The 26001-nt window shown below is 35.9% G+C and overlaps 1 protein-coding gene across 6 annotated transcripts in view; it reads right to left on the minus strand.

Moving 5' to 3' along the window:
* Window positions 1–26001, minus strand: part of NALCN (sodium leak channel, non-selective) — a 229756-nt gene that overhangs the window by 61919 nt on the left and 141836 nt on the right. For all 6 annotated transcript variants that reach the window (XM_014873352.2, XM_088159879.1, XM_088159877.1 and 3 more), the window contains one exon: window positions 25095–25169. In XM_014873352.2, the coding sequence (XP_014728838.1) occupies window positions 25095–25169 (75 nt within the window). The remainder of the gene's footprint in view (window positions 1–25094; window positions 25170–26001) is intronic.

Below are 26001 nucleotides of genomic sequence, written 5' to 3' on the forward strand. Positions count from 1 at the left end.
ATTCATGTAAGAAATATTTGAAAACAAATTGCTTCAAGAGTATAATACTGTACACCAAAGAAAGGAATGAGAGAATGAAATTCATAGAAAGAATTTTTAGGATGAGAATAAAGATTACTAGCTTTATGAGGAAATCTCTGAGTGTTTAGAGAGATCTCCAGAGGGAAGTGCCTCATCAGTTCAAAATCAGACTAGTCAGAACCCCTGAAATGTCAGAGTATTGCCAAAAGAAATTGTTCACTGAAAAGGAAATTAATTGGACAATCTAATAGGGCTTTTCTGCAACATTATACTGTTGAAAGCTTTGGGAAGGGATTATTTTTAGAGGAAAAAAGGGTTTCCAGTTTCTGACACTTGTTTTTCAATAAGAAAACATTGCACAAATATGCATACTTTTGGCATAGACAATGTCACTTACAGCTATGAACTCCTGTTTTCATAAGTCAGTGTGCACAGAATAGAGAGCACTGCAATGTTGTCTGAAGTCTTAGTGCAGAACAGAGCAGGGAGAGCTTGAAAGCAGAAAACTGTATAGTTCAAAAGGTAAAGAACGGGATAGCAGAATAATTTAAGATAAGCTTAAAAACAAGCTAAAGTCAAGGCAGTTCTATAGAATATCTCCAATTACTCACACTGTGATAATATTACATATTGGGGAGTGTGAGGCATTTAGCTTCCTTGAGTTCTTCTCCGTGCACTGAGGGTGTAATTGTTGCTCCCCATGACACACATCCTGTTTTGTATTGCTGCTTAGAACCTTTATATTTCAACTTTCTCTAACACTTGACAAACATATATTTTTAAAGGTACAGGATTATTTGAAATAGGGCTATGATGGTGCAGAATGTTTCTGGCAACAGCTAGACTGAAATAAACTCAAATAAAAAAATCTAGACACTTTTATCTATGATTTTTAGGTTTTATTTACTACTCTTACTATTTACAAGAAAATGCATTCTGGCCTGATTTGCACTGCATAATCAATCCATCTGCAGCCCATGAGCTTACTGGGAATGTTCAGCAATATTTTGTCCGCCTGACCTGGCTAAATTCTCTTGCAGATGGTAAAAACATTAACATCTGTAAAGCCATTGAAGAAATTTTTGTCTGTCCCATTACTTATATGCTGCTTGAGTTTACAGGAGCACATTTAATGGCACAACGCATACAGTACAAATGTCTACTCTGAACACATATCAGATGCACTTTTCCAAACAGCACCTAAATGGTGAGGAATGTCAGAGATGATATTTTTTAATTTGGGATTCCTGTGGTTGTTTGAATAATACTTACAGGTTTCTGATCACCAAGCTCTCCCTGATCTGTTCACATAATTGTCTTAGATCAATCCAAAAGACAGCTGTGAGAAAGGCAGACTTACAGGTGAAAAGAATGTTTGTGATTCTTTTCTCACAGAAAAGCCTTATGGCCATGCCTCCGTTTGGTCTGGAGTAGTTTGAAATCTAAATCATCAGCATTTGTGTTCTGGTTCAGTTTATGTGCTGTGCTGGTAAGCAAACCAGATTCTTCTTGGAGGAAACAAAACAGCAGGCTCCACCTTGGTTACACAAAAATGCAGTCTGGGCTTAAGGATCACAAGAAATGGCTGGTGCTTAGGCTGGCATTGAAGCCCATGTGTGATGGGACAGGTAGTCCAGTGTGAGACTGAGTCTGTTCTGAAGAAAACCCTTCTGACCTGCACACACTGTGAATGGGGTGACAGCAGACACTGCTTTATTGTACCAATTCTCTCCAATGGCACAGTTGTTACATGGTATAGTCTTACCCACACTACTTATTGCAGATACAGTTGTAAATTTATTTTTGACTTTAAGGCTTCCTTACAAAAATGTGATTGTCAAAATCACCTTTAGTATAATTAAGATCTGGGCCCTTAGAAATGAGGAGAACCTATAAGTGGTTGTCCTAAATACACACAGTAGGGTGAATGGTTGAAAGTGGAAGACTGGGAAAGGCAGGGCACTGTAAAGGAGACAGCAGGTTATGATTGTGCATGAGAAAAAGGGTCACCCAAATAGTAATCACTGTAAATGTGGTCAGGGTGAAAGTAGTGAGTTCTTTAAAGTGCATACAGCAAACGCTTTAATAGCAGAGTTGCTGAAAAATCACTAGAGAATTGGAATGAGACAATCATCAGGAGCTGATTAGGAGAGCTGCATTTCCATAATCCCTCCACGTGTTTGGCAGAAGAGACATGCCACAGTGCATTTCAGATATTCAGGTGAATGCAAGGCAGTGTCACACCTGCCCTCCAGCTGACATCCTCTCCTGTGGAAGCAGAATGTGAGGTGTCTGAACATGCAGAACTCTCATGATATTCTCAGGTGGAAGCTGACAGTCTGAAAGGTGGAAGTGCTTACCAGGGCATGGTAATATGACCAAGATCACTTGAACAGTTCAAAGGGCAAACTAACATGAATATCACTTAATATCACCAATTTGCATTTAGGAACAAAAACAAACTCAAAAGTATTATCTTGCCAAAACAAACCAAAAACTCAAATTTAACACAGTCAATGAGTTTCTAAGACATTGACACTTTGGTGAGAACATACTAAAGGAGATACAGATTTAACTACACCTTAGCCATCACGGTTAGGGCAAGACCTACCCATTTTAACTTTTTGTTTTGTTCTCTATTCATTTAGTTATGATCATGGAAAAGGAGCCAGTAATGTGCAAAACTGAAAGAGTGAAAGATGCATTTTTCATATGGTGTATGAGGCAAGTGTATGTGAAATTCACTTAAACACTCTGTAAATATTTCAATGAAACGGTTTAAAAAAATACACAGCATGCTCTAACTATTTTGTTTTAATTGACAGGCTGAAATAAATAATTCCAAATTAAAAGCTTTGCCACTGATGTCCACACAACCTATTTAGGAACTGGCCAGCTGCCCAGAATAATTTCATGGTGACTGAAAAGTTCAAACCTTTTGCCAAAGTTCAGGAGGTCTCACTAGTGGATGATTTTAAATTAATATTGTTTGGTACATTACAGTGCACTGCTAAATATCAACATTTTTCACTGCAAATCTTCTTTGGGGGCTGTATTTGAAGAATAAAATGACAATGCGGTATCTGAATTGCATGCTTAGCAGGATATGATGTGCTCCAACACCAAACACTTTGAGCAAAAGAGTGCACATGGGTGAAAGACATTACAAACTGATACCAGCACCCAAACAAGAGCTTTGCAGAATTTTTTATTTATCCAAGTTCTCAGATTTACTATAACCTTTGGCTTGTCAAAAGGAGCTTTGAATGAAACCCAAGTAATTAGCATTAAATGACATTTATTAAAAAAACCTAAAAATCAGAAAGGCATATAAAATTAGCTTCTTTTTTTTCTTTCTGTTATTCTGAAATCCTATGGACCTGACAGATTTTTGGACATGAATGAGCTATATTAAAAGAATGTATGCATATGGGTAAGCTGTCACATCACACTCTCAGATTTGGCATCAAATTGTAACACCATTTTTGTATCTGCATTTGATTTAAAATTCAACACAAATCAGATGTTCAGTTACTATTATTTACACCTGAAATTTCATTTACAATGAAGAAAAATGTTGATTTTGTTTGAGCACCCTGCACCGTGAAATAAAAAAGAAGGTAAAATCAACCTAGAAATTAGTGCAAAGAATTGGATAAAGAGAATTTGGGTAAAACTAACACTTGCCGTCTGAAATAGAAGTATTTATGAAATGTAGATCTTATTAGTATGTCTACAGTGCTATATAAAAGTCTAAACTCTTGCCTAAAGTCACATGGCACATGGTGACTTCAAGTCATATTATTTGCCTCTTGGTTCTTCTAGGCCCCATGTGGTGGCCATGAGACATAATCACATCAGTTATTTTTCTCCAGGTTTTCCAATTCTCCAAGGCATCTGAAACAACATGTGAGCTTTTGTATGCAATTCTCCTGTACAGAACTTTTGTAGGATGACATTTGGGTTGTGCATTGCTTAATTTAGAGGCAGTTTGGTAGCAGGTGGGAGAGCACTACATAACTGCATGTCTTAAGAGTCCAACCTGGTGGAGCCTTGTCTCTTCTTTCTTTGAAAGAAGTTTCTCAATTAAAATACTACTAGAACTATATCAAAGTATTGTCTGGAATAAAGTACCAGGAACTACAGGAGAGAGCCAGCAGTGAGGGAAGAGTTTTGCAGTGTGCACAGACAAGGGTTCAATGTTTAAGCTTACTCTCTTGTCCTCTTTTACTGCTTAGATGCACCAGTAGTGAATTTTGCCCACTGGGTTCACCTAAACAAAGGGGATGTTGCAAGCAATAAAAAATTCTCCCATGTACATATGGTTAAACAGAACCTAAATTGATTTTAAACATGTTCAGCACTGGCATGAGGAATTTTCAGTGAAATGTACCAGGAGCTATGATCACAGTGGTGCTGGCATTCAGAGTAGAGATTGCACTGTTGATAATGTAAGAGTAAAATAAACTGAAAAAGTTCCTGACAGATGGAGGAACCAGACATGCATTTCTCACAGGCACAAGATCTGTTTTATTAATAAACAACTTCTCTCTGTAGCAGGGTTTATATGCTGTGTGTAGTATGGTTTGGTGCTGTGACTGCTATGCCCTAGTTGTTCACATAGATAACTTTTTCTTCAGTTTTGCATTAAGTCTTCCAAATTTAACAGATATTGAGTAAGATTTCATAAATGTGGGATTTTTAATAATTACCTTTCAATAATCGTAGCTCCTATCAGTTCTTCACGAACAAATGCTGCTGACAAGATATGATTCCAATTCAAATAGTGGAGAACTTATCTTGCAAAATTTGGCTAAGATATAGTTTGTTTATCTAAAAGAAGACAGGAATCCAAATTTTCATAGTTTTTATGTGATTAACTGAGATAAATAAGATAAATTTTTCAGAGCTATTACTTCATACCAACTACAGACTGGCAAACATCACTACGTGGTTTACACTTTAGCCTTATTTCCAAATATTTTTGCCTCTGCAGGGGCAATTATTATACAATTAAAAGAAAAAGGGCAATTCAAGATTCTGTGCAGTCAGAGTTTGTAATCAGGCCCCAGGAACATGCTAACCAGAATAGATTCAACCTTTAGGCTGAAGTAGCCACCTAAATTCATTTAGTTGTATCTTTTTATAGCCAAAAGTGATGAAGAGACACTTGTAGAAGTCAGTATAGATCTTGGGTTGGCTATTTATTTCACACGTTTACTTTTTTTTCCATTAACTAAATAGGGAACTTGAATCCAATATGTTCTTTAAATCAGATGCCTGACTCCCAATGTTAGGCAGGATGAGTCCAGGCCACAGCATCTATGACAGCATTTATCTCAGCTAAAGACAATCCTCCAAATGGGAAGTAAACTGTAGAATCTAGGCAGTTCTTATATTCAGCTGGAAAAGGTATTTCCAGATATTGGAAGATTCATACTCCAACCCATACTAACACATAAGTGAGACAAGAAGATGGACTGTCACCTTTACTGAATACAGAGGCAGTTTAAGGCTACACCTGTACCAGTAGTGGAGTATGGGCCTGAGAACTGGAATAAGATCACCCATTGTGTTATACTGCTAGCATGACTGACTGCTTTTTGCCTTGGCCTGCTAAAACTCTCCCTGATCATGCCTGAGCACAGTTTGGCACTTGTCACAACTGGACATGCTCCCTGTAGGCAGTATGGGTACTTCCTTTTAAATAGTAGGTAGTTTTGGGAGAGGAAGATCACTTTGCTGTATGTACAAGCCAGGCTGTGCCAGCTGGCCAGCTTTAAGGACAGAGAGTATGTCCTGGACAGCTTTCTCTCTTGATAAAGATTGGCTAAATTACTATCTTTGAGAAGATGCTCCAGTGTAAGGAAGATAAAATAATTTATAGATTCATAGAATCATTTAGGATGGAAAAGCCCTCTAAGAGCATAGATACAAACCCTAGACCTAACGCTGTCAATATTTATCTTAGATAAGATAAACCACACCTTTATTTTAAAACAGTTCAGGGGTAGGTACATATTTTGATGGATAGTTTGAAATAGATAATGAAAATGAAACATAAATTTAATGCCAACATGCCTAACTCTTAATAGCCATTTCACATATAAATGTCATAATGAATATGAAAAGTACCATTCTCATATTCATTATTTTTCTCTTGGAATACGTAGCAGATACATTTTCATTTCCATACAAAGGTTAATGAGTTACAAAGAAAATATACATTATAATAGAAAATGCATTACATGCTCCATTGCTCCATTTCACCAGGGGAAACTTCTTGAGACTTCATGTAAACTAGGTATCATTATTTGTTATGAACTATATATGTGATGAACAAGCAACTAATATATTTTCAAGTGAACAAAAGCACAAGATGTATGGGGTACAAATGTAACCATTCAATATTGACTAGTTGTAATGTGTTCATCTTCAAGATTCATGGCAAAGTCATTACAACCTGAAAGGGTGCTTCTGCATGGGAAGCAAACAAATTATCATTGCAAGACAATACAGACTCTTAATATTTGCTTTCCTAGTCTAGTTTCCACACAAAGGAAGACTCCTGGAGGTAGCTTTGCAAATGGTCATTATCTAAATGTAGCTGAGACACATATCTTCATCTGCCCTGCCAGGTTCACACGAAAACAGAGCCAATCCAGGAAATTGTAACTGTGGGCAGACTTTCAAAGGTTCTCACCATAGGCAACTCTCAAATTTACAAATTTATGTAAAAAAGAGCTGAAGACACTCAGTGAACCAGGTCGTGATTGACTGAGGAAGTCACCATCTTGACTTTCTATCAGGATACAGACAGCAAGGGGTATTTAAAATACTGAAGAGCAGAGAGGTCATAGGGATTAATGACTCCATCTGCAGAGAACGTGTATGTCCCTCCCCATAGTTTAACAAAGGAAGATAGCTTTTACCTAGGTCCTCTCAGTACTTAAAGTATAGAAAGCCTGAAATTTTTCCCACACATGCAAAACTTTGATTCCATGTGATTTGTAGTGCCTGCTCCATGCATTGTATGGGGTATTACATGAGATAAATCACCACTAAACTGGAAGGGACAGAAGGCATACTCAGCTTGAATCACTCCTTAGTTTCATCTGCATGGTAGTAAACACACTGGTTTTGTGCTGGTTTTGGCTGGGGTAGAGTTAATTTCATTCACAGTGGCTGACAATGGGGCTGTATTTTGCAGTCTTGCTGCAAGCAGTGCTGCCAACACAGGGATGTTCTCCTTATTGCTCTGCAGCACTTCAACAGAATCAAGGCCTCTTCTGCCTCTCACCCCACTCCACCAGTGAGGAGGCTGGAGATGCACAAGAGGTTGGGAGCTGACCCCAGCTGACCAAAGGGATATTCCAGACCATATGGCATCCTGCTCAGTGTATAAAGCTGGGGAAAGAAGAAGGATGGGGGGATGTTTGGAATGATGGTATTTCTCTTGCCAAATCACCGTTACACACAATAGAATATGCCTTCCCTAGGGATGACTGTACACCTGCCTGCCCATGGGAAATAGTGAATGAATCCTTATTTTGCTTTGCTTGCATGTATGGGTTTTGCTTTACCTATTAAACTGTCTGCATCTCAGTCCATGAGTTTTCTCACTTTTCTGATTCTTAGAGTGAGAGCAACTGTGTGGCTGAGGTTAAACCTTGACACATACCTTTGCTACTTGAACCTAATTCGAATTTTCAATCCAACCTATATGATCCATATGAATTTGTGAGTGCTGCCTGAGGTGGAAGCAGTTTTGTGTAGAGGCTGAAAAACATTTGTCACGGATTGTGATGTAGGTATGTAGGTGCTTATGCATCAGATGGCATTTTATTCCTGTTGGCTGTGGCAATGCAAACCTGTGTTTCCTTCTTTTTAGGTCTGCTACAGTGTGTTTGGACACTTATAAATTGACATTTTCCTGGCACAGGCCAATATTACACTATCTTCTAACACACAAATGATCTCTATAAAGATCAAAAAGATGACCTACTGTAGTTAGGACAAGAATGTTTAATTTGAAACATGGAACACAATTCAGATGAGACACCAGATAAATATTTCTAAAAGTCAATTTACATAAGTACCAAATGTGATAATGAGTTCATTATTCTTGCTCTTATTCACAGGAGTAAGCAAACATCAATCACAGTGCATAGTACTTTTTTTGTACTTTTTTTGTACTTTTTTCCAAGTGCTTTTATTATAAACACCATTATAATATGTATTTGTTTCCTTAAATGTATTCAGCTAAATACACGTGTCTGTACTCTTGATCTGATCTCCATGTAATTGGATTTGTTTGGGATTGCCACATTGGAAAGGGTTTGTGGAGGGGCCACAGAAATTTTTTCTGTAATGTAGTTCTAGAGAATATAAAGTAACATTCTTCACAAAGAGACTTAGAAGACAAGAAGCAAAGAATAAGCCATTTGCTTAATGATAAAGAGTCTCTCTAGATAGAACAAAGCAATTCTTCATTATGAAGACAACCATTGGAATAAGTTGCCTAGACAAGCCAAGGAAATTTTATCACTGGAGATGTCCTGGAGCTGACCTGATAGGACTCAGGGTAACCTTATCTAGTGGCCTGCTTTCAATACAGGTTGGACCATGTGTTCTATGCTTCCAGCATAGATTTTTCTATGGTTCTATGATTTGCTGATAACTGTGAACTGCAGGACAACAGATAATTATGCTCTTCAGTTTTACTGTTGTGCACAGGCAAATAAAATCTCTTAATAACTTCAATTTTTTTTTTTCAAATCATTACTGGGCTCTATTAGATTCTCTGAGAAGATAATGAATACAACTTAGATTTCAGTATTTGCCATCTATATAGTGGAGTAATATTTACAATCAAATATCTTTTCTTAGAAAATATAACTGAACTTGAAAAAAAATTCACAGACGAAGATGAGGCCAGAATTTGGGACATTTCTTTAAACAGGAGAGACTTTGTCTTTGCACAAATTAGCTGCCCCTTGCCTTTTTGTGGATGGTTGATTTGTTCATTTTGAACTAGAGGCAGAACATTGAATTTGACATAAATGGCCTGAGTTTTAGATTCATTGCAGTTTACTCAGTGTTTTTATAGAATTTTTTACAGTACAGAAATTCAGATAGAAGATTTATTTTACTAAAGGACACACAGAGACAAACCTATACAAGTGGTAATTAGGAGGTCACAAAGGCTGTTCCAAACTACTTCTGAAGCCTTCTTGGTTGGGTTAGATGAAAACAAAAATAATTTGATGTTCCTGACTGCCCTTTCTCGCGAGGTTTACTGATGAAATTTTAGTCAGGGCTAGATTCCTGAGCGCTGTTATTCCCTTTCACAAGAGATGGAGATTGTTTTCTTTGTGTCCTTGCAGTTATGGGCTGTTTCTTTAAAGATAAAAATATGAGTAAGAATTCTCCATTCTGAAATAGAGCTCCCACTCATTGGATATTATGCGGGAAAACCCTGCAGGCTTCCTCCTCTTCTGTCACATTTTTAAAAGAGTGCCCAGCCCATTCTTGAGAAACTATAAAGGAGAAATCCTCTGAATTCTAAGTGGAAAAGAAACGACTGTCTTTAGAACTCAGGTTCAAAAAAATTGCAGTAAAAATATAATTAATCAGTTCTTCTAAGCTGCTAGCTCTTTTCAATGAAGCAGAAATTAAATCTCATGCAAAGGCCAGGCCTCTACTTTTTTCCAAGAATGCAGAAGTTAATTACAATGTGTACACAAGTGCATAGATTCACAGGCTCCTATGGGTCTAAAGCACAGTTCAGAAGAGGCAATGCAGACCTCTGTGGCACAGAAGGGCACAAAAGCAAAGTCAGCATGGATTTTCAAGAATCCAACTGCTATCAAAATAACTAGCAATGATACATAAACCCTTCATTCCAAACTGCTGCAGGTCTGTCCCTTCATTCAGAGGATGGAGCATATAGAATCACCTATGTGCCCTGACAAGCACTTGCATTCTCCTTTGCTATCAACTAAATAAAACAAAAAAATAAAGATTAAATGAGCTCCTGGTAATATAAAACCTAGGTTAGCATTTTATTCCCTGGTGATATACGTGAAGCAGCGGATGCTTACATTTACATTTTTGTTACTGCTATTTCCACATTTATAGCAAATACAACTCCTATCCCTCCTCCTTGAAAAATGCGTGCATTGAATATGATCCTTGGCTAGAATATTCAAAGGTCTCTATTTTATATCGTTTTATACCATAAAACTTTCCTCCAGGAGAAACGCTCTTGAATTTTTTGTTTCTTTGGCAGATTGCATATACCAGGGATTGGCAACTTCTGAATTAATACTTAGGTGTTTATTTCACCATTATGAATAAAACATATCACCCAGAATTTGTGATCTATTTATGCTGTTTTTAAAAAAGGTGACAGATGAGGTAAGAGATAGGAAAAAATTCAAAAAACACTGGTGTCTTGAAGTTACAGCCATCAAGGGACTTTCAAAATTTTCTTAGTTATTAAAAAAGAAATAGTTTAGCATGAGTAGTTTTCCAGATGACCATATTTTCCAGTCTTGAAAGGTTGCCTTGTCTTCTAGAAATTGACATAGTCTCTGTAATGCTTACTACTTTTGAAATAGTGCCTATTTTAATGTTCGGCATATGTCCCAAGAACAGGGGACCAACTTGAATTTTGTGAAAATTCTATATTTCCTCTATGATGAAAAGAAGGATTTTATGCATTTAATATAGTACATAAATTTCAGTGCGGAACCATTACTGTACTTTTCATTGATTAATGAAATGTGCTTGACACTTATCTTCCCTGCCACTTGTTAAAAATCCATTCACATGGAATCAGATATAATGAAAAGGTAATTGTTCATTTTTATTCTATTTTATAGTTATTTCCCATTTAGAATTACCTCAAGCACTGTTCTCAGAATAAAAATGCTCTGGAGGCAAGTAACTCTAACTAGGCTTAAAAAAGCTCCTTGATTTTCACACACAAATTCACATATATAAAATTTTATGCCAAATGTGTTTAAATTAGATATACCAATTATAACACCTTGTTCACGCAATATGTTCATGAAAAATCCCTATGCTGAAGCCTTAGCAAACAAAATTTGGAAGTGATGCAACTGCTGAAATTGTCATTGGTGTCTTCCTGGATCTTCTGAATGTCTGGAGGTGCTGGGTGAAAGGCACAGGGCTCCAGCAATGTATTCTGACCAAACGTGTTCAGCATCCCAAACCCTGTCTTTTCCTCCTCTACTGACAGACAAAATGTCACTTCTGAGATATCACTCAACACAGCTTTTAGAGACATGTACATGAAAAGCCAATTACCAGTGTTTGACCTGTCATTGTCTGTAGTATCAATTAAAAGCAGAAGTGAACTGTGTGCTCTGGTTCTATTTAATAAGAATTGGGGGAGAAGGGAACAGAGGGGAAGAAAAGCTCCTTCACACTGCAAAGTAAAACTGGGTCATGAAGTGTGAGTACAGTTTTGCTCCTCACTGAATAAAGGATTTGTTAATAGGTTTGTCAAAATGATATTTGCATTACCAGGATAGTGAGACTCATTGTTATTAACATGAGTAATATCAAACTGTCTTCTGAATGAATAAGGACTGTATCTAGATGGCCTGGACTTCATCTATAAACACCTTGCTTTCAAATACTAAGCTGCCTTACCAGAAAATAGATCTGAGGAGAGCAAGTGAAGACAAAGGGAAAACAAATAATTAAATCCACGAGAAACAGGACCAGTAAAGCATCAGTAAGCTAGCTGCATGCAGGGAGACAGGACTTCCTAGTACTTTTTCTATTATGGACTAGGTATTTTGAATTCTTGTTAAAAACAAAATAAGAAAACTTTCAAGAAAAGATGTTACTGAAATTCTATCCTAGTAATTTCACGCACTTAGTTATTTACTTTGAAAAAACAACAATAAAAGAGGGAAAGAAAAGACAGAGCACTGAGGAAGCATTTGACTGGAATGACAACATCACAGGCTAGAGGGCTTCAAATGAAAAATCAAGTGGAAGGCTCATTAGTTGAAAAATAAATATATTTTCACAAGGTGCATTTTTAAATTTATCTTTGCTACTGCAGGCAGTAAATGCTAGAACATACACAGATTTGAAAATAGATTTAACAGACAGGCAAGAAAAAAATCCATCAAGAACTACTAGACAAAGATACACCATGCTGGACACTGGAAGTTCCTGTGTCCCTTGAAAGTGACTATCACTCAAGTATGAAATATCACCAGAGAAAGAAATACCCTTTTTTGTGTTAGTTCCTAAACATATTTTTCTGGCCACTGTCAGGAACTAGACATTGATCCAGGAAGACCTTAGCTTTTGTCCAGCAGACCTGTTGGTTTATCCTAAGCCTAGAGATTCTTCCTCAGTAAGCTTCATAATAAATTTTTGTATTGGTATTTGACACTGGTTTTTTGTTTGTTTAGTTGGTTGGTTTTTTTTACCAGAAATGTGTATGGTGAAATTCTACCAATCACTGGTCAGAAGGAACTGCCAAGCAATTGTGAACACCTTGGTTCTACTTGCAGGTGACACTGATAGTGATAGAGCATAGTGCCAATAATGCTAAGGTTGCAGGATCAATCCCAGTATGGGCTATTTGCTGAAAGAGTTGGACTCTTGTGAGGATCCTTGTGAGTCCCTCCCAGCTCAGAATAGTCTGTGATTTAGTGATATAATTAGAGCTATTAGAGAGGCATGACATTATGGGTTACTAGGATGCAAGAGACTGTCCTCTGATGTCAGTGACCATCACGTTGAATACCAAGCAACACCAGACCTAAGGAGAAGTAATTTTAGGGTAGAGGTCTGAAAGGATTTACATTTAAATGCAGTACCCCTGGGTTATCAAAATAAAAGTATTAAGTAGGACAATCCACGATGTTAAGGATTTAAGGATTTTGTATTAAAGAAGAATATAAGGTACACACATACATTTTCAAGTTTTGGGAATATATTCAGCATTTTCATACAATTGACATGATTTTAAAAGGGATATGTTGTTGTTCAGCAAACAGTAAAATTGGTCACTTTGAAAAATTCTGTATATGTGACAAGTTTGTTGTGTGTGGGTGTGTATGTGCACACCTGCATTGACATATGCATGTGTACCAAAGGTATTTGCAGGACCTGAAATGGAGAAAAACTTTAATGATTCTGAAATGGTTGGCACATATGTCTGTGTAGTTTCAAAATCACAGGCTGCTTGTATTAGAGAGCAAAAATATATACTATGTTTTTATAGTAAACAGATCCAAAATATACATTTAGGATATGATAATCAGATGCATTGAATAGAAAAACAAGAATCTGCAAGTACACTCAGGAGGTCTAAAATTTCTTATATTCTTTTCAAAGAACATGGAAACAACTGCAGAAAGAAGAGCTTGTCCTGACATTTTGATTGGTGCTTTTTTGCCCTGAACATAATTGCTTGTACTACTGCCTAGAGGGTACCTCATCCTCCCTGAATTCACATCATTTTTAGTGCAGAATGGAATGTAGCACATTGCAAGCTTTTTAACTACCCCAAGGCACTGACTGTATAACCAAAATATATCTGATTCAGAGATTTTTTTGTATGTTTTACAAGACAAATATTAAGACTTTATTTTTTTATCCTGGCAAGGAGGTCAGACCAGATAACCTTCCAACCCTAATGATTCTCTAATATCATTATGAATGATCATATGACTTTCTCCTGCCCCTGCTCATGCTTAGTCCAAATTGTCACATTCCTGTGAGCCTAGGGAGAGATGGGGAAATTCCCACACATATGCATAAAAATATGCATTCTCAGTCACATTTTAAAGATAAAAAGGTATCTATTGAAACTCTTACCATCTCTTATAAATTGCAACTTTCAACAAGTTTCCAAAAATACTTTTTTCCACTTATTTTCACTAATCCTTAAATGCATTACAGACTCGCAAGTCAGTTTTTCAAGGAAAACACATTTGAAATAAAAATAAAATGAGTGGTGCCAAATATAAATGTAGATCACATTACGGTTCTCATGGAGAAAATCTGTTACAACTCCTGAACTCCTATACAAGCTGCAGCTTCAGCAAATGAGCTGGGAAAGTTTGATCTCCTGGGACTGAACCAGAAAATCATTTTCTTCTGACATCAGGAAGGCTTTTTAGAGAAGCTAGATGCATATCTGTTGATATTCCAATTCAAAGATTAAAAATAACAAGCAGTATTAACAGTTTCAGTTCCTAGAGTTATTGCAAGCAGCTTGATTATATTTTCTCAGCTCCTAAATACACATTAAGAAAAAGCTATTATTTTTTTGCTTCTTCTGCTTCTAGCATCTCATGATGCCAGAATTATCAATTCAATTATCCTTCATACCAGACAAGCTTTATTCTCCTTCCAGAAACAAGGTTAGGTAGAACTTGGCCTCACTCATGGTACTGGAGAACATGGACTTCAGTTTGGCTGACAGTCAGATTTTAACTCATCTTCTTTCTATGACCATTTCTGCTGAATACACATTTCTGTTAGCCCTCACCTCTGTAAGGCTCTCACAGAGGTTTAATTACGAAGTCTTCTTGACGAAAACTAATGGATGAATGCAGAAATACTTTTTCTTGGAAGCTCACAGTTAAAAATTAAAGAAAAATAAGCAGTGCACTGAGTTCAGGTTGCCCCCTTTGTTTGTTCTACAGACAATAACATAAAAAGGTGGCAGCAGGAGCATCTAGCAGAAGCTATAAAAATAGCATGCATTTTCACTAGAGAAGTGAGCTGTTTCAGTTGTTAGAACTGCTTTACATGAAGATGTTAGGACATATCTGAAGGGCAAGAATGTATAGAAACCAAATTTCACAGCTTAGTATCCAGAAATAGTGAAAAAAGCAAACAAAAACTGAAAATGCATAAACAGATTGACTGCTTCACCGATCAGCATGAATGTATACTCAAGAGGCCAGTAGTAAAACCTTGGCCTTTTCTTCCTGGTATCTAGTTTCAACAGAATAACAACAAAACCCCCCAAACTTAAAAATGAGTTAAAATCTGCAACCATCCCAAGCACTGAAAGCAGAAAGATGCTATATGTGCGAGACAAAATAGCTAATGGAAGATTTGGTTGCAGACCTGACTTCTGTATTTCATTCTGGAAAACATTAATAAAACATTTTTATGTCTTTTTCAGTGTGACTTTCATGTTGGAAACCTAGATTATGTGGAAGCTTTCTCTCACATCATGAATTTCAACAATAGGTATATGACTGAGACACAGAAATAATTATAAAGGACTATTAGAAGGATGTTTTAGTCCAAATAAGAGAGGAATGAACATTCCCAGAGCAACAGCCAACATGAAAAACAAGAGATACTCTTAAAAATGAGAGATAAAAGGAAACCAGTGCTGCATCTTAGATTTATGGAAGCTCTCATAATGCAAAGATTGTTGTTTTGCGAATTTCCAACAGTGGATGGATGAGTTTGACAATGATCATGGAGAAGTGATCATTGGCACTAGGAAATGTCTGGTCTAATGTAAAGAAAAGATGGCACTAACTGTTTCTGAATGTAAAAGAAAAAGAGCAGTAGCTGAGAAAATGGGAACCATAATGGTGGTGGTGATTGGAGAAAGGTAATAAGCACAGTGGCAATAATAAAACTGGAACAACATAGTAAATACAAAAAAAAAAAGGAATTCCAGTATCTTGGTATTGATGCAGCAACATTTGTTAACATATCATTACAGAGAATATAAGATGGATATCCTCAACATCATTGGCACAGCAGTGCAAGAGCCTCATTCTCTGGGGAAGCAATTATTTGTATCTTTGTCTTTTAAGACCAAACATAACTACAAAGTCTTCGTAGGATACATTAACCTGTGTGACAGCAACATTTCTGACATATTCCCGTAGCAAATGGTGAATGTCTGGTTTCACACAGACGACTCTGCTTTTGCCTCTCAGCAAACCTTTTGCTCCACAAGTGAGATGGGGCCTGTATTGCCTTCTGAACCAACCCATGTAGAGGTCAGGAACCTCTACAAAGGTCTTGTCAAATTTGTGCCACATACCCTTTAAAAACTAACTGAAGCGCCAATGCTAGGACCTGCTATTTTATGAACCTAAATTCATAAATGCAGGCTTTGTTTTCTGCTGTGAGTGAAGAGAGATGATGAGCTTTGAATGTTGACTTTTATCCTTCTTTGTTGCCATTATCATCTAAGTCCCTAACCTAAATTAGGATTCCAGCCTAGGCACTTCAGCAAGGTGCCTGCTGTTACACACCATGATTTTTTGGCTTCATTAATGTGAAAGCACCCATATGATTAAATGTCAATGAAATACAGGTTCCTAATTCATTAAATTTAGATATTTATGTCATTTAACGTTATCCACTGAAAATCAGGCATTTTGCCTAATTAACTGTCTAGACTTCCCCTGTAAAAGAAAAAAGAGAGCACCCTACTTGGATGGGATGAATCATTCCCTGGAGGGTAACTATGACTACAGGCAAGTGCAGATGACTAGCTTAGACTACATGCCTAACTTTTTGCACAGCTAACAAAGTGACACGAATCCTGTTCCTTGACACTTTAGAAAATTCTAACCTTTATCTAAATTAATGAGAATTCTTTTCCTTGAATATAAGTGTTCAAAAACTTGAAGATAGTTCCTTCTAAACTCCTGAGAGACTAAATGTAAGAACATTAAAACTTTTGTTATTCTGCTTTCTGCATAAGCATACAGTATTACCGTGATTTATTTTATTTTTTTCACTGTATGTCAGAAGATAATCTTACTTTTTTCTTAAAAATAATTGCATTTAAGAGCATTAAATTTTTAATTTTTGGGAGGTTTCTTTGATATGGATCAAAAATGTGAATCCAATTGCTCTGAGTTAGCAATGAAAAGCACAGGCACTGGAATCAAAGTAACAATTGCAAAATCAACAAATGATTGCACATGAATTTAAGATCAAAAGGAAAAATTGTGCTTCTTCTCTCCAGATTAGAGATAAACAGATCTGAATACTATAGGAATCACAGTAAGAAAATTTTATGTTTGCTCTGGGGATGTAAGTTTGGATTGTTAGGCATATAAATACTGCTTTAGTTAGTGAAAATTCCAACTCTACAAGCAACCAAGTATCCGTGAGTTTTCCAAAATCAAGATAGTACTGTGGTGATCAGTCATGCACCAAAAAAAAGAATTCTACTTAATACAAATATTTGATTGAAATTTTTATTCAAATGTACATTAGAGAAAAATGTAGAAGGACTCAGCACTATCTCTTTAGAGACTGACTTGCTTTGTCTTGACTAAAATAACCAAAATTCCACTTATTTATTCTTGCATAAAAGGAAGCAGTGTCAAATTCATATTTAGAATATATGTACCAGAATTATCTTTACCAATGTTCAGAAATCAGATACTCTCCCTTTAGATTACAGGCCACCAAAAGTCTTATTATAAATCAGGGATTTTCTAATTTGAATAGCAAAGAAGGAAAAGTAACTGTGTAGTGATAACAAAAAAGGATTAATTGCTATGTTTCCCTGACAACAAGAACAGAAAAAATAGAGTAGATTTTAAGATAAGAGGGATTAAAACATAAATATTTATTAGGTTTTAAAAATTCTTTTCAAAGGTGTGTATCCTCTGCTGCTATATTCTGGACAATTAGGTGGCATTAAATTCCAGTATAGACTTCAACATTGCCTCCATCACCATCATCACCACCACTACCACCATCACCACCAAAAACCTCCAAGCATAATCGAATGAGAATCCATCATAGTTCTGCCATTTTTAATGACACTCAAATCCTAATTTACTTTATTCTACTGCATTCTCTCCTTATGAGACAGATTGCCTAATGGATCCTTTTTATTTCTTTTATGCTTTTGCTGTAAAAACTCTGCAAAGACCACTAAAGTTTGCTTAACTTCCTCTTTTTTCAAAGCTTCTAAGCATTTCAAAATGTGACCCTGAACTACTTGCATCAAATTGAAGTGTTCAGACATTAAACATTGAGAACAAGAATCTGAACAGACAAAACCAGCAAAGAATCTATCATTATCTTCTAGCTTCTTTATGAAAATTGCTGTTTCCAACATCAAAGAGTGAGATTTAAGAGAGAAAATGAACATGGTCAAAATCTGTTACTTTTCAAATATAATTTTAAGGGCAGCTCGTTTTAAAAAAATATATGTGTATACTGTATGATAAATAGATATATACCAGGATAAATAGGTGTATACACACACACACACATACTCACACACACACACATATATATATATATATATAAATATATATACACACCTCTGCACTTGCTGCTTTGATATGGATTTAGGATAAAAAAATCTTATATATATTTAACGGTGTGGAGCAGAACTGGAGGGAAAGGAGCATGTATATCTGACAAGTACCTTCACTGGTGAGTGTGTGAATTTAATCAAATTACAAGAAAAATGTCCCTACTGCATATTGTTGTTTACTACTCCAAGAATTTCTGTTGCAGTAAGGCATGGGTAAAATATTTTTAGTAACGGCTGCCATCTGTACTGATGCTATGAGTGTGCACTAGTGAGCACAGACAGCACATGTGTGATATGACAGAAATTTGATCTTCCTTAAGGGATTTTCTCTTTGAAGCAGAGAACTACACTTATGTGAGATTTCAAAATTTAAAAGTGGACATATGTTCCTGACTGACTCAAGGGGCCTAAGCCCTAAACCAGACTTTTTTGATTCCTCATCATACTGGGAATTTGTGTATGAACCTAAGGATGTCACTCCAGCTTTGATTCTCCAGTAATCTTGTCTGACACAAACTCTAAGATAAACCCTCCAAAGTTAGTGAGGTAAGCTGGGTTTGTTATCACAAGCATAAGGTAAACAAAGAAAATGTTATATTTTAATATTGTTGAAATTATATATAGAGGTAAAAAATATATATTTTATGGTGGAATTCCAGGGAATAGGATTACAGAGACAGGATTACATGGCCAAGGAAGTTAGACCATGGCTCATGCTCAGAGATGCTTTAGATGCTTGCTCTTTCCCTTGTGGAATTATGAAACAGTAAAGTGACCATGCACATGGTTTTAGCCACCAATGGGTTCATCCTTATGCCATTTGCAAATTGCTTCTGAAATCCAGTTCAGATTATGAAACATCAGGGGTGTAAAAATGGGTGCACCAGGTTAGATCAAAAGTCCATCTGCCCAGTACCCTTTTACTGACAAGGACCAGCCAAAGGGTTCTGAGATATAAGAACAGACCCAAGACAGAGAAGTTTTATTTCCTGTCTGCTTTCCCAGGAAAGCTGGGATATGCACTTGAGAAGCAGTGCCATAAAGGTTTCATTGCTGTAAGCCTATAAGCAGACTATGCTGCAGATGAAGGAAAGATAGTTCATACAGTGGGGGTGGCCTGGGGATAATCTTATGGTGAGCTTCAAATTTTCTTGTAGCTGTCCTATTAAAAAAAATGTGTCTCTCAAAATTGCCCTCCAAAAGTGTCTGCTACTCTTCAGTGACTAGAGAAGGAAATCCACATGAATATTTCAAACTGCATATACAACGTTAAATACTGGTGAAGTGAGATGAATTCTACCCAGGTGTTTAAACCTTCACAGAATTTTTAAGGAACTTCACTGGCTGCAAAAGCTGTTAAAGGAACAGGTACTAAAACAGTAGAGTAAGCCCAGAATGGAATAGTCAACAAGGCAAACATGAGTTTCTCTGAATACGACGAAGCTATGGGAATCCTAAAAGTTTATAGAATTCTGATAGAAAACAAAAAGACATAAAAAATAAAGGTATGGCTTTTATATTAATAATAAAACTTTTAAACCTCCCCATGGTTGTATTAGAATTTCTGTTATTAAAAACTCCATAATGCTGACATGAAATATATCTCAGGAACTTGGTAGAAGTACCAGGCAGTAAGATAATACAGAATCATATATGCAAAACAGGCAGTGTATTATCCAGATGGAGCGTACCTGGCACCAGTGAAAGAATGGTGCTATAGGTTAAAGAAATTCTTCAAGCAGTGCAATAAATAAGGTAAATGCATATAAAAACAGCACAGGATACACCTGCACTGAAAATGTGTCTCAAACTTGAAGAAATATTCTGCACATGAGTAAATGAGGATTTTAAAGTAATTTCAAATTTCAAAATAGTATTCAAAGCCAAAGACAAGCAGTAATAACACTGGTAAGCCTTTGTTTACCCTCATGTATGTTTAGGGAAGGGCAGATGAAAGATACTAACTTTTAACTCGTAAGTGAATACTTGCTGACTTACATAGCCAGAGAACACCTAAGGGAAGAAGTATTTAATGGTTTAGTACTGAGCAAGATCTATTTCATGGCATAAATATCGAAAAGCTCTTCTGTAACAGTGATAAAAATGGTCTTAAATTCAGATTTTACTTTACAAGTAGAAGGTCAAATCTATATTACATTGAATTTAAGTTAAAAAATTAATTACTTAAAATCATAAAGCTTTTGAAAAGAAATTTGAAGAAATGGACAAATGACAGAAACTGGGAAAGCTGGGTGTATGGAGTAGCTTTAAATATCCTGTTTTATTAGCAGAATACATCTACCAGCTACAGAAAAACTCCAAGAAGGTCAACAAGACCAGCAATGTCAAATGGAGTGCAAAGAAGACTTAAAAGTAAATGGATATGTTTCAGAAAAGAAAGCCATATGCTAAGCAAAGAATAAAGAAAAAAACCTCCAACATAAATTTTAGCTTTTTTTTGTATAAAAATAATGGCACATCATGAAAGACTTTGCGGCACTAGTTTCTAAAGAAATAAACTCTAATAAGAAAGCTTTTAAGTACACAAGGAAAGCAGGAAGTCTAAAAGAGCAACAGACTATCAATTGAGTGTGTTTTGAAAAATAAAACCAAAGCAAGAAATTAAAATAAAGTGTTGGCCACAGACAGGGTCAAAGAAGGCCCTAAACTGTGACAAAGACTGATCTACAAAAATGTCAGGAGAAAAGCTTCTGGAAGATAACTGACACAAGGTCAATTTGTTACTCCCTAACACCTGACAGCACTCTCTCAAGATTTCTAACGGATCTCAGATACAGCAAGGCTGGCATATAGCCGTGGTAGATAATTTGCCACCTAAATAAACTCTGGAGTGTGAGGAAAGTAGCAAATGTGACTAACTTTAAAAGAGGGATTCAGAGTATAGCATGAGAAGTGAGAATATAATCAGTCTGACTTCATATCTAGGGAAACTGATAGAAATATGTACCAATAGAATCAAGAAATATGTGGAAAATATAATGGGAAAATTTAAAACAGCTGCTGCAAGAGAAAGTCATGCTTCAAAATCTGTTAAGGGTGATGAATTTCGAAAAAGAAAGCCAACACTATCACAAAAGGCAAAAGACATCAAAGAAATCTTCTCTGTTTCTTTTTAACTTTGAGACAATAGTTTTGGGAGACTGTGGAGAAAACAAGCATAAATGAGAAGGAAGTCAACATTGTAGCTGATAGATTTCTTGTGCCTAAGTTCAATATCATCCGTATAACTGATGTACTGAGTGCCAGAGAAAAAGGCCCCATGAGAAGATGAGCAGGATCCGTGTCATACCTGGAAACTCAGTAGTGTGTTAGGGTCAGTCTGGATCACTGGAGAGGGTCAAGTTTATTGCACAGATAAATGGTGACTATGAGCTATAGTACAAACCCTTTTCACTAGAGCTATGATGGCAGACACAGACGGACGAGATGTGGCAGAGGTTGGGAGATGCATTGCAAATAAACAGAACTGTAAAGATACAGAGAGTGCATCTGTTCTTAAACCAGCTGAATGGTGTCTTGGAAAAGCAGATTCTATTCTTATGTGTACCTGTGTACCTGTGCTGCTTACCTGTGATTTACTTAATCACTTAAATCAATCTTTCACAAGTTTTATGTTTGTTCTACACACTTAGGAGGGGTACCATAAAAAAAACAGAAAGGAGATTATTAGTTTTATCTTTGTAGCAAAGCCTGAATACTGTGCAATAAAAAATGGACAGGATCACATACTGTACAATAAATAGACCAGTAGCTTATTAAAATGAGCTCTATCTATGCTTTGCACTGAGGCCAGACTTTTGGAATTAATATTATGTAATGGGTAATTAAAAACTGCATCATGATGTATATCCTTAACTAAATTTGCACTGACATATTTAATTCTAAAGGTTTACCTTCTTTTAAATAAATTATATTATAATCTTACTTAGAATCTCCTAGTAATTTAATGCATTTTTGCTTTTGTTTATTCATATTTAAATACAATTACTGAGGCAACATGAACACCAAGTGTTTATATATCATTTTACATTCTAGAGTACATTGAAAATATTAACTAATTAATTCTTTCCCAATAATCTGAAAGTTAAGTAATAAAATTTTTCTTATCAAGTTCCAGAAAATAAACTGAGTCATAATTAAGAACAAAACAGTCAAAAAGGGATTATTAGGTAGGTGTGATTTCTGGCACAAATATATTCTCCTTCCATCCTAGAAAATCATTCAGTATTTCATCATCTGAAAATGCTCTCGGACTTGAGCTTTACAACCCGTAAAGGCAGGGAAAAACATACATCCTCAAGGACGGAGAGCTTTACAATTTCATAACTTTCAACCAATCAATGCCTTTTACATTAACAACGTGAATTATTTGACTCCTCTCTTGGAATACCATTCATTTTTTAATTATAGATGTAAAAAATTTTCTGTGAGCAATACAGATTTATTTTTTTTATAGAAATGCCCTCGATTAAAACATAACCATTACCTTGCAATTCTGCTTCTTCTTAAAGTCCATTTTTAAATTGAAAATTCAAAATATCATTCAATTTAAAAAAACCTATTTTTGCTTTATCTTCTGAGATAAGACAACCAATATTTCAGTACAGTAGAGCACAGTCACCATCAGCACTGAACCTGTGATACCATTGTATTTGCCCCTCAGGAAATCTTTTCTGTTCTAGACACTGAAGCAGTTGCACATACATTCCAGTAATCTCATAACATTGAACTCCAGGAAGTGATCCCTTGACTTCTTTCACCTTAGGCATTTTTAAAATATGCAACATTTTGTACAACTTTCACTTGTTTGCATAAAATACCAGAAGAAATTGCATTCAATAGAACTGAGTAGTATTCTACGAGGAGGCACTACTGTTCAAGAAAACATTTCAAGAACATAAGTACAAATGAACCAGCGTCAGCCACCTTGGACATTTTTATGCATCAGGATGGTGTAAAATATGCATTACAATGCATGTAGAATCCATATACCATTTTCAGTCAACCCAACTGGTATGTCCAATGGCAAACTGCTGTGCTCTGATTAAATGCCCTCTTGGGTCATGGAGACAATCCAACAGTGTCCCAGTGTCCCAGTGCCTGAGACAGCAGTTTTGTTCTGGCTCAGCACCACTCCCATGTAATTATGCTGCTTCAGTCTCAAAGCTATGAAATTGAGAGATTTAAAAAAAAAATATTGATGTCTTTAACTGTTCTATTTTGCTATGAGAGAGACAGAGTTCCTACCAAGCTAATAAAATTTCAGACTGAAATGTGGCAAGCATTGCTAGTGGTAGCCTCTCGTTACTGCTTTTTGTTCACCACTTCCAAAGCAGGCAGCTAAAATACAAAGCGGTGCTGCTTCCATTTAATAAGCAAAGGTGTGGACTTTTAAAGTGGTTTATGAATCAAAGATGCTACATTTCACACAAAAGCCATGGATTTCACATCTCATGCTCTTCATTTTGGAAAACTGATTTGTGCTCCTAACTCATGCAGACGCTATGAAAAATTTCCTGTAAGATCATCAGTATGATTTGACATTGCTTACCATACATCTGAGCCATTTTCATTTCAGATCATTTTACCTCGTGGGACTGGTAAAGAGAAAAATGAATGCCTTTGATTTGGCCTACTCAGTTTGCATACTCAAGACTGTCCTGCCATCCCAAAATCATCTGTAAGATCTCTCACTTATGTAAATTGATGAACTGAAATCCAGTATTTGTGTTTCATTGTCACAGAAAATACTTGTCCTTTTAACTTATTTCAAGTTTGCAATACATATGGATATTTAATACTGCAACAGCAAAAACAGCATTGATTTCTGCATTGAATTCTATAAAAAAAATTTTAAAGTACATAATATTGTCATGTAGAACATCAATGTAAAATATCTCAGTTGCCTGGGGTGATTATTTTTCAAAAACTGAACGAATATAATTCTATGGCAATTGCTAATGCACATGAAAGATGAACAAAAGCAACAAATGATGGCTATAAGCCAAATACTACAGAAGTTCCCACGTGTTAGCTCATGCTATTTCTCACATGAAATAGGGAAATGTTGATGACTTTGCTTCGCTTTGTACAGATTAAAACACTGCTATATATTTATTTAGAAGCTTTGGATACCTTCCTCTCTGGTGGTTTGTACTCAAGGTCAGGAAGGCCAAGGTGAACTCTCTATTTACATTTGTTTTATGCAATTGACATTTGGGGTTTCAGGCATGAGAGAATGACATTTTGGTCCCCAGATGAGGAGAATCAGCCAAGCAGATTAGCTCTTCCAAGCATCTTTATCCCTCCCCCAACACATTGACCAGACTGCTCTACTGCTTCCTAACTATGGACCCTGTCCCATTACCCTCTCCTGCAGTGGAGCTGTGCTGTGGTCATAAAGCATGGGCAGGGATATCTTTCACTAGTTTATATGCAAAAAGATGGCATAGCTGTGATTTTGATTTTTTTTTTATTACAAGAGTATCTAAATTGAATTTGATTGAATACTAAACCAAATTTCTACATCTCTTTTACAATATCTTAATTTTTCCTTAAGGCTGTGTGAGAGTAAACTATCTAACAAAATACTGCTATTCACTTCCACGTGTACTGTTTTGTTGATTATGATGATGCTTCCCATCATTTGCCACACAAAATACCAGTAAAATAAAATGCCTTATTCGAACAACTTTCAAGCACAATAAAAACATATTCTTACTTGTTTAAGTTTCTTTAGGTCTTCATCAAGTTCCAAGTTGTCCAAAATAACAGCAACAAACAAGCTGAGCAGAATCTAAAAAACAATTGTAATTGATTTGTTAAAGTTAATCTTATTTTTCTTAAGAAGTATTATTAAATAACATGGAAAAATGACAGCCCAACTGATGTAAATGGGATTCTTGCCTTTGACATCTGTTGAACTATTATCACCTGCAACTACAATTTTGCAAGTAGCAAATGGTTTTCTATCTTACCATACAATAAATATGAGTTTTAAAATGCTGAATTCTAGGTTTTATGACCAACGAATTATATATGTTTAACAATATACTCATTAAAATGTACTTTTCATGAAGATAAAATTAAATTAATCAGAAATAATAACAAAAAACCTCTACAATAATAATAAATAATAATAATATTAATAAAACAATAACAACAACAATAATAATAAAATAAATGCACAGCAAAATCCTAAAACATCTTGTAAAGCTAAGATGGTCTTCAATTAAGGCATGACTTTTTAATCACCTGATAGTCATTTACTTTATGGACTTCCTTTATGCTCAGAGTGCCTATGTGAAAAGTAGCTAACTCCACTTTGGAAGAAAAGTAAGCTGCTTCATTATTTGCATGCATCACATGTACAGGAAACTCATGTCACAGAAGAGGAAAATCAAGTGCCTCCATTTACTGTACATTAAATATTGTTTAGATATGTTTCTAGGAGGAAGAATCTCAGGGAGGAAAAAAAAAAAAGGTGTGTATCAGTATCAGATTATTACATTTCCCTTGTCTACAGATGCTGACCAGAGGCCAAAGAAGCTGAGAATGTGACTAATATAGCTGAGAAGCAGAAAGAATGAGGAGTATGGTAGGTGAGGGAGGATACCACTGTTCAGCAT

The sequence above is a fragment of the Sturnus vulgaris genome, chromosome 2 (genome assembly GCF_052056855.1).
Source record: "Sturnus vulgaris isolate bStuVul1 chromosome 2, bStuVul1.hap1, whole genome shotgun sequence".
NCBI classification, from domain to species: Eukaryota; Metazoa; Chordata; class Aves; order Passeriformes; family Sturnidae; genus Sturnus; species Sturnus vulgaris.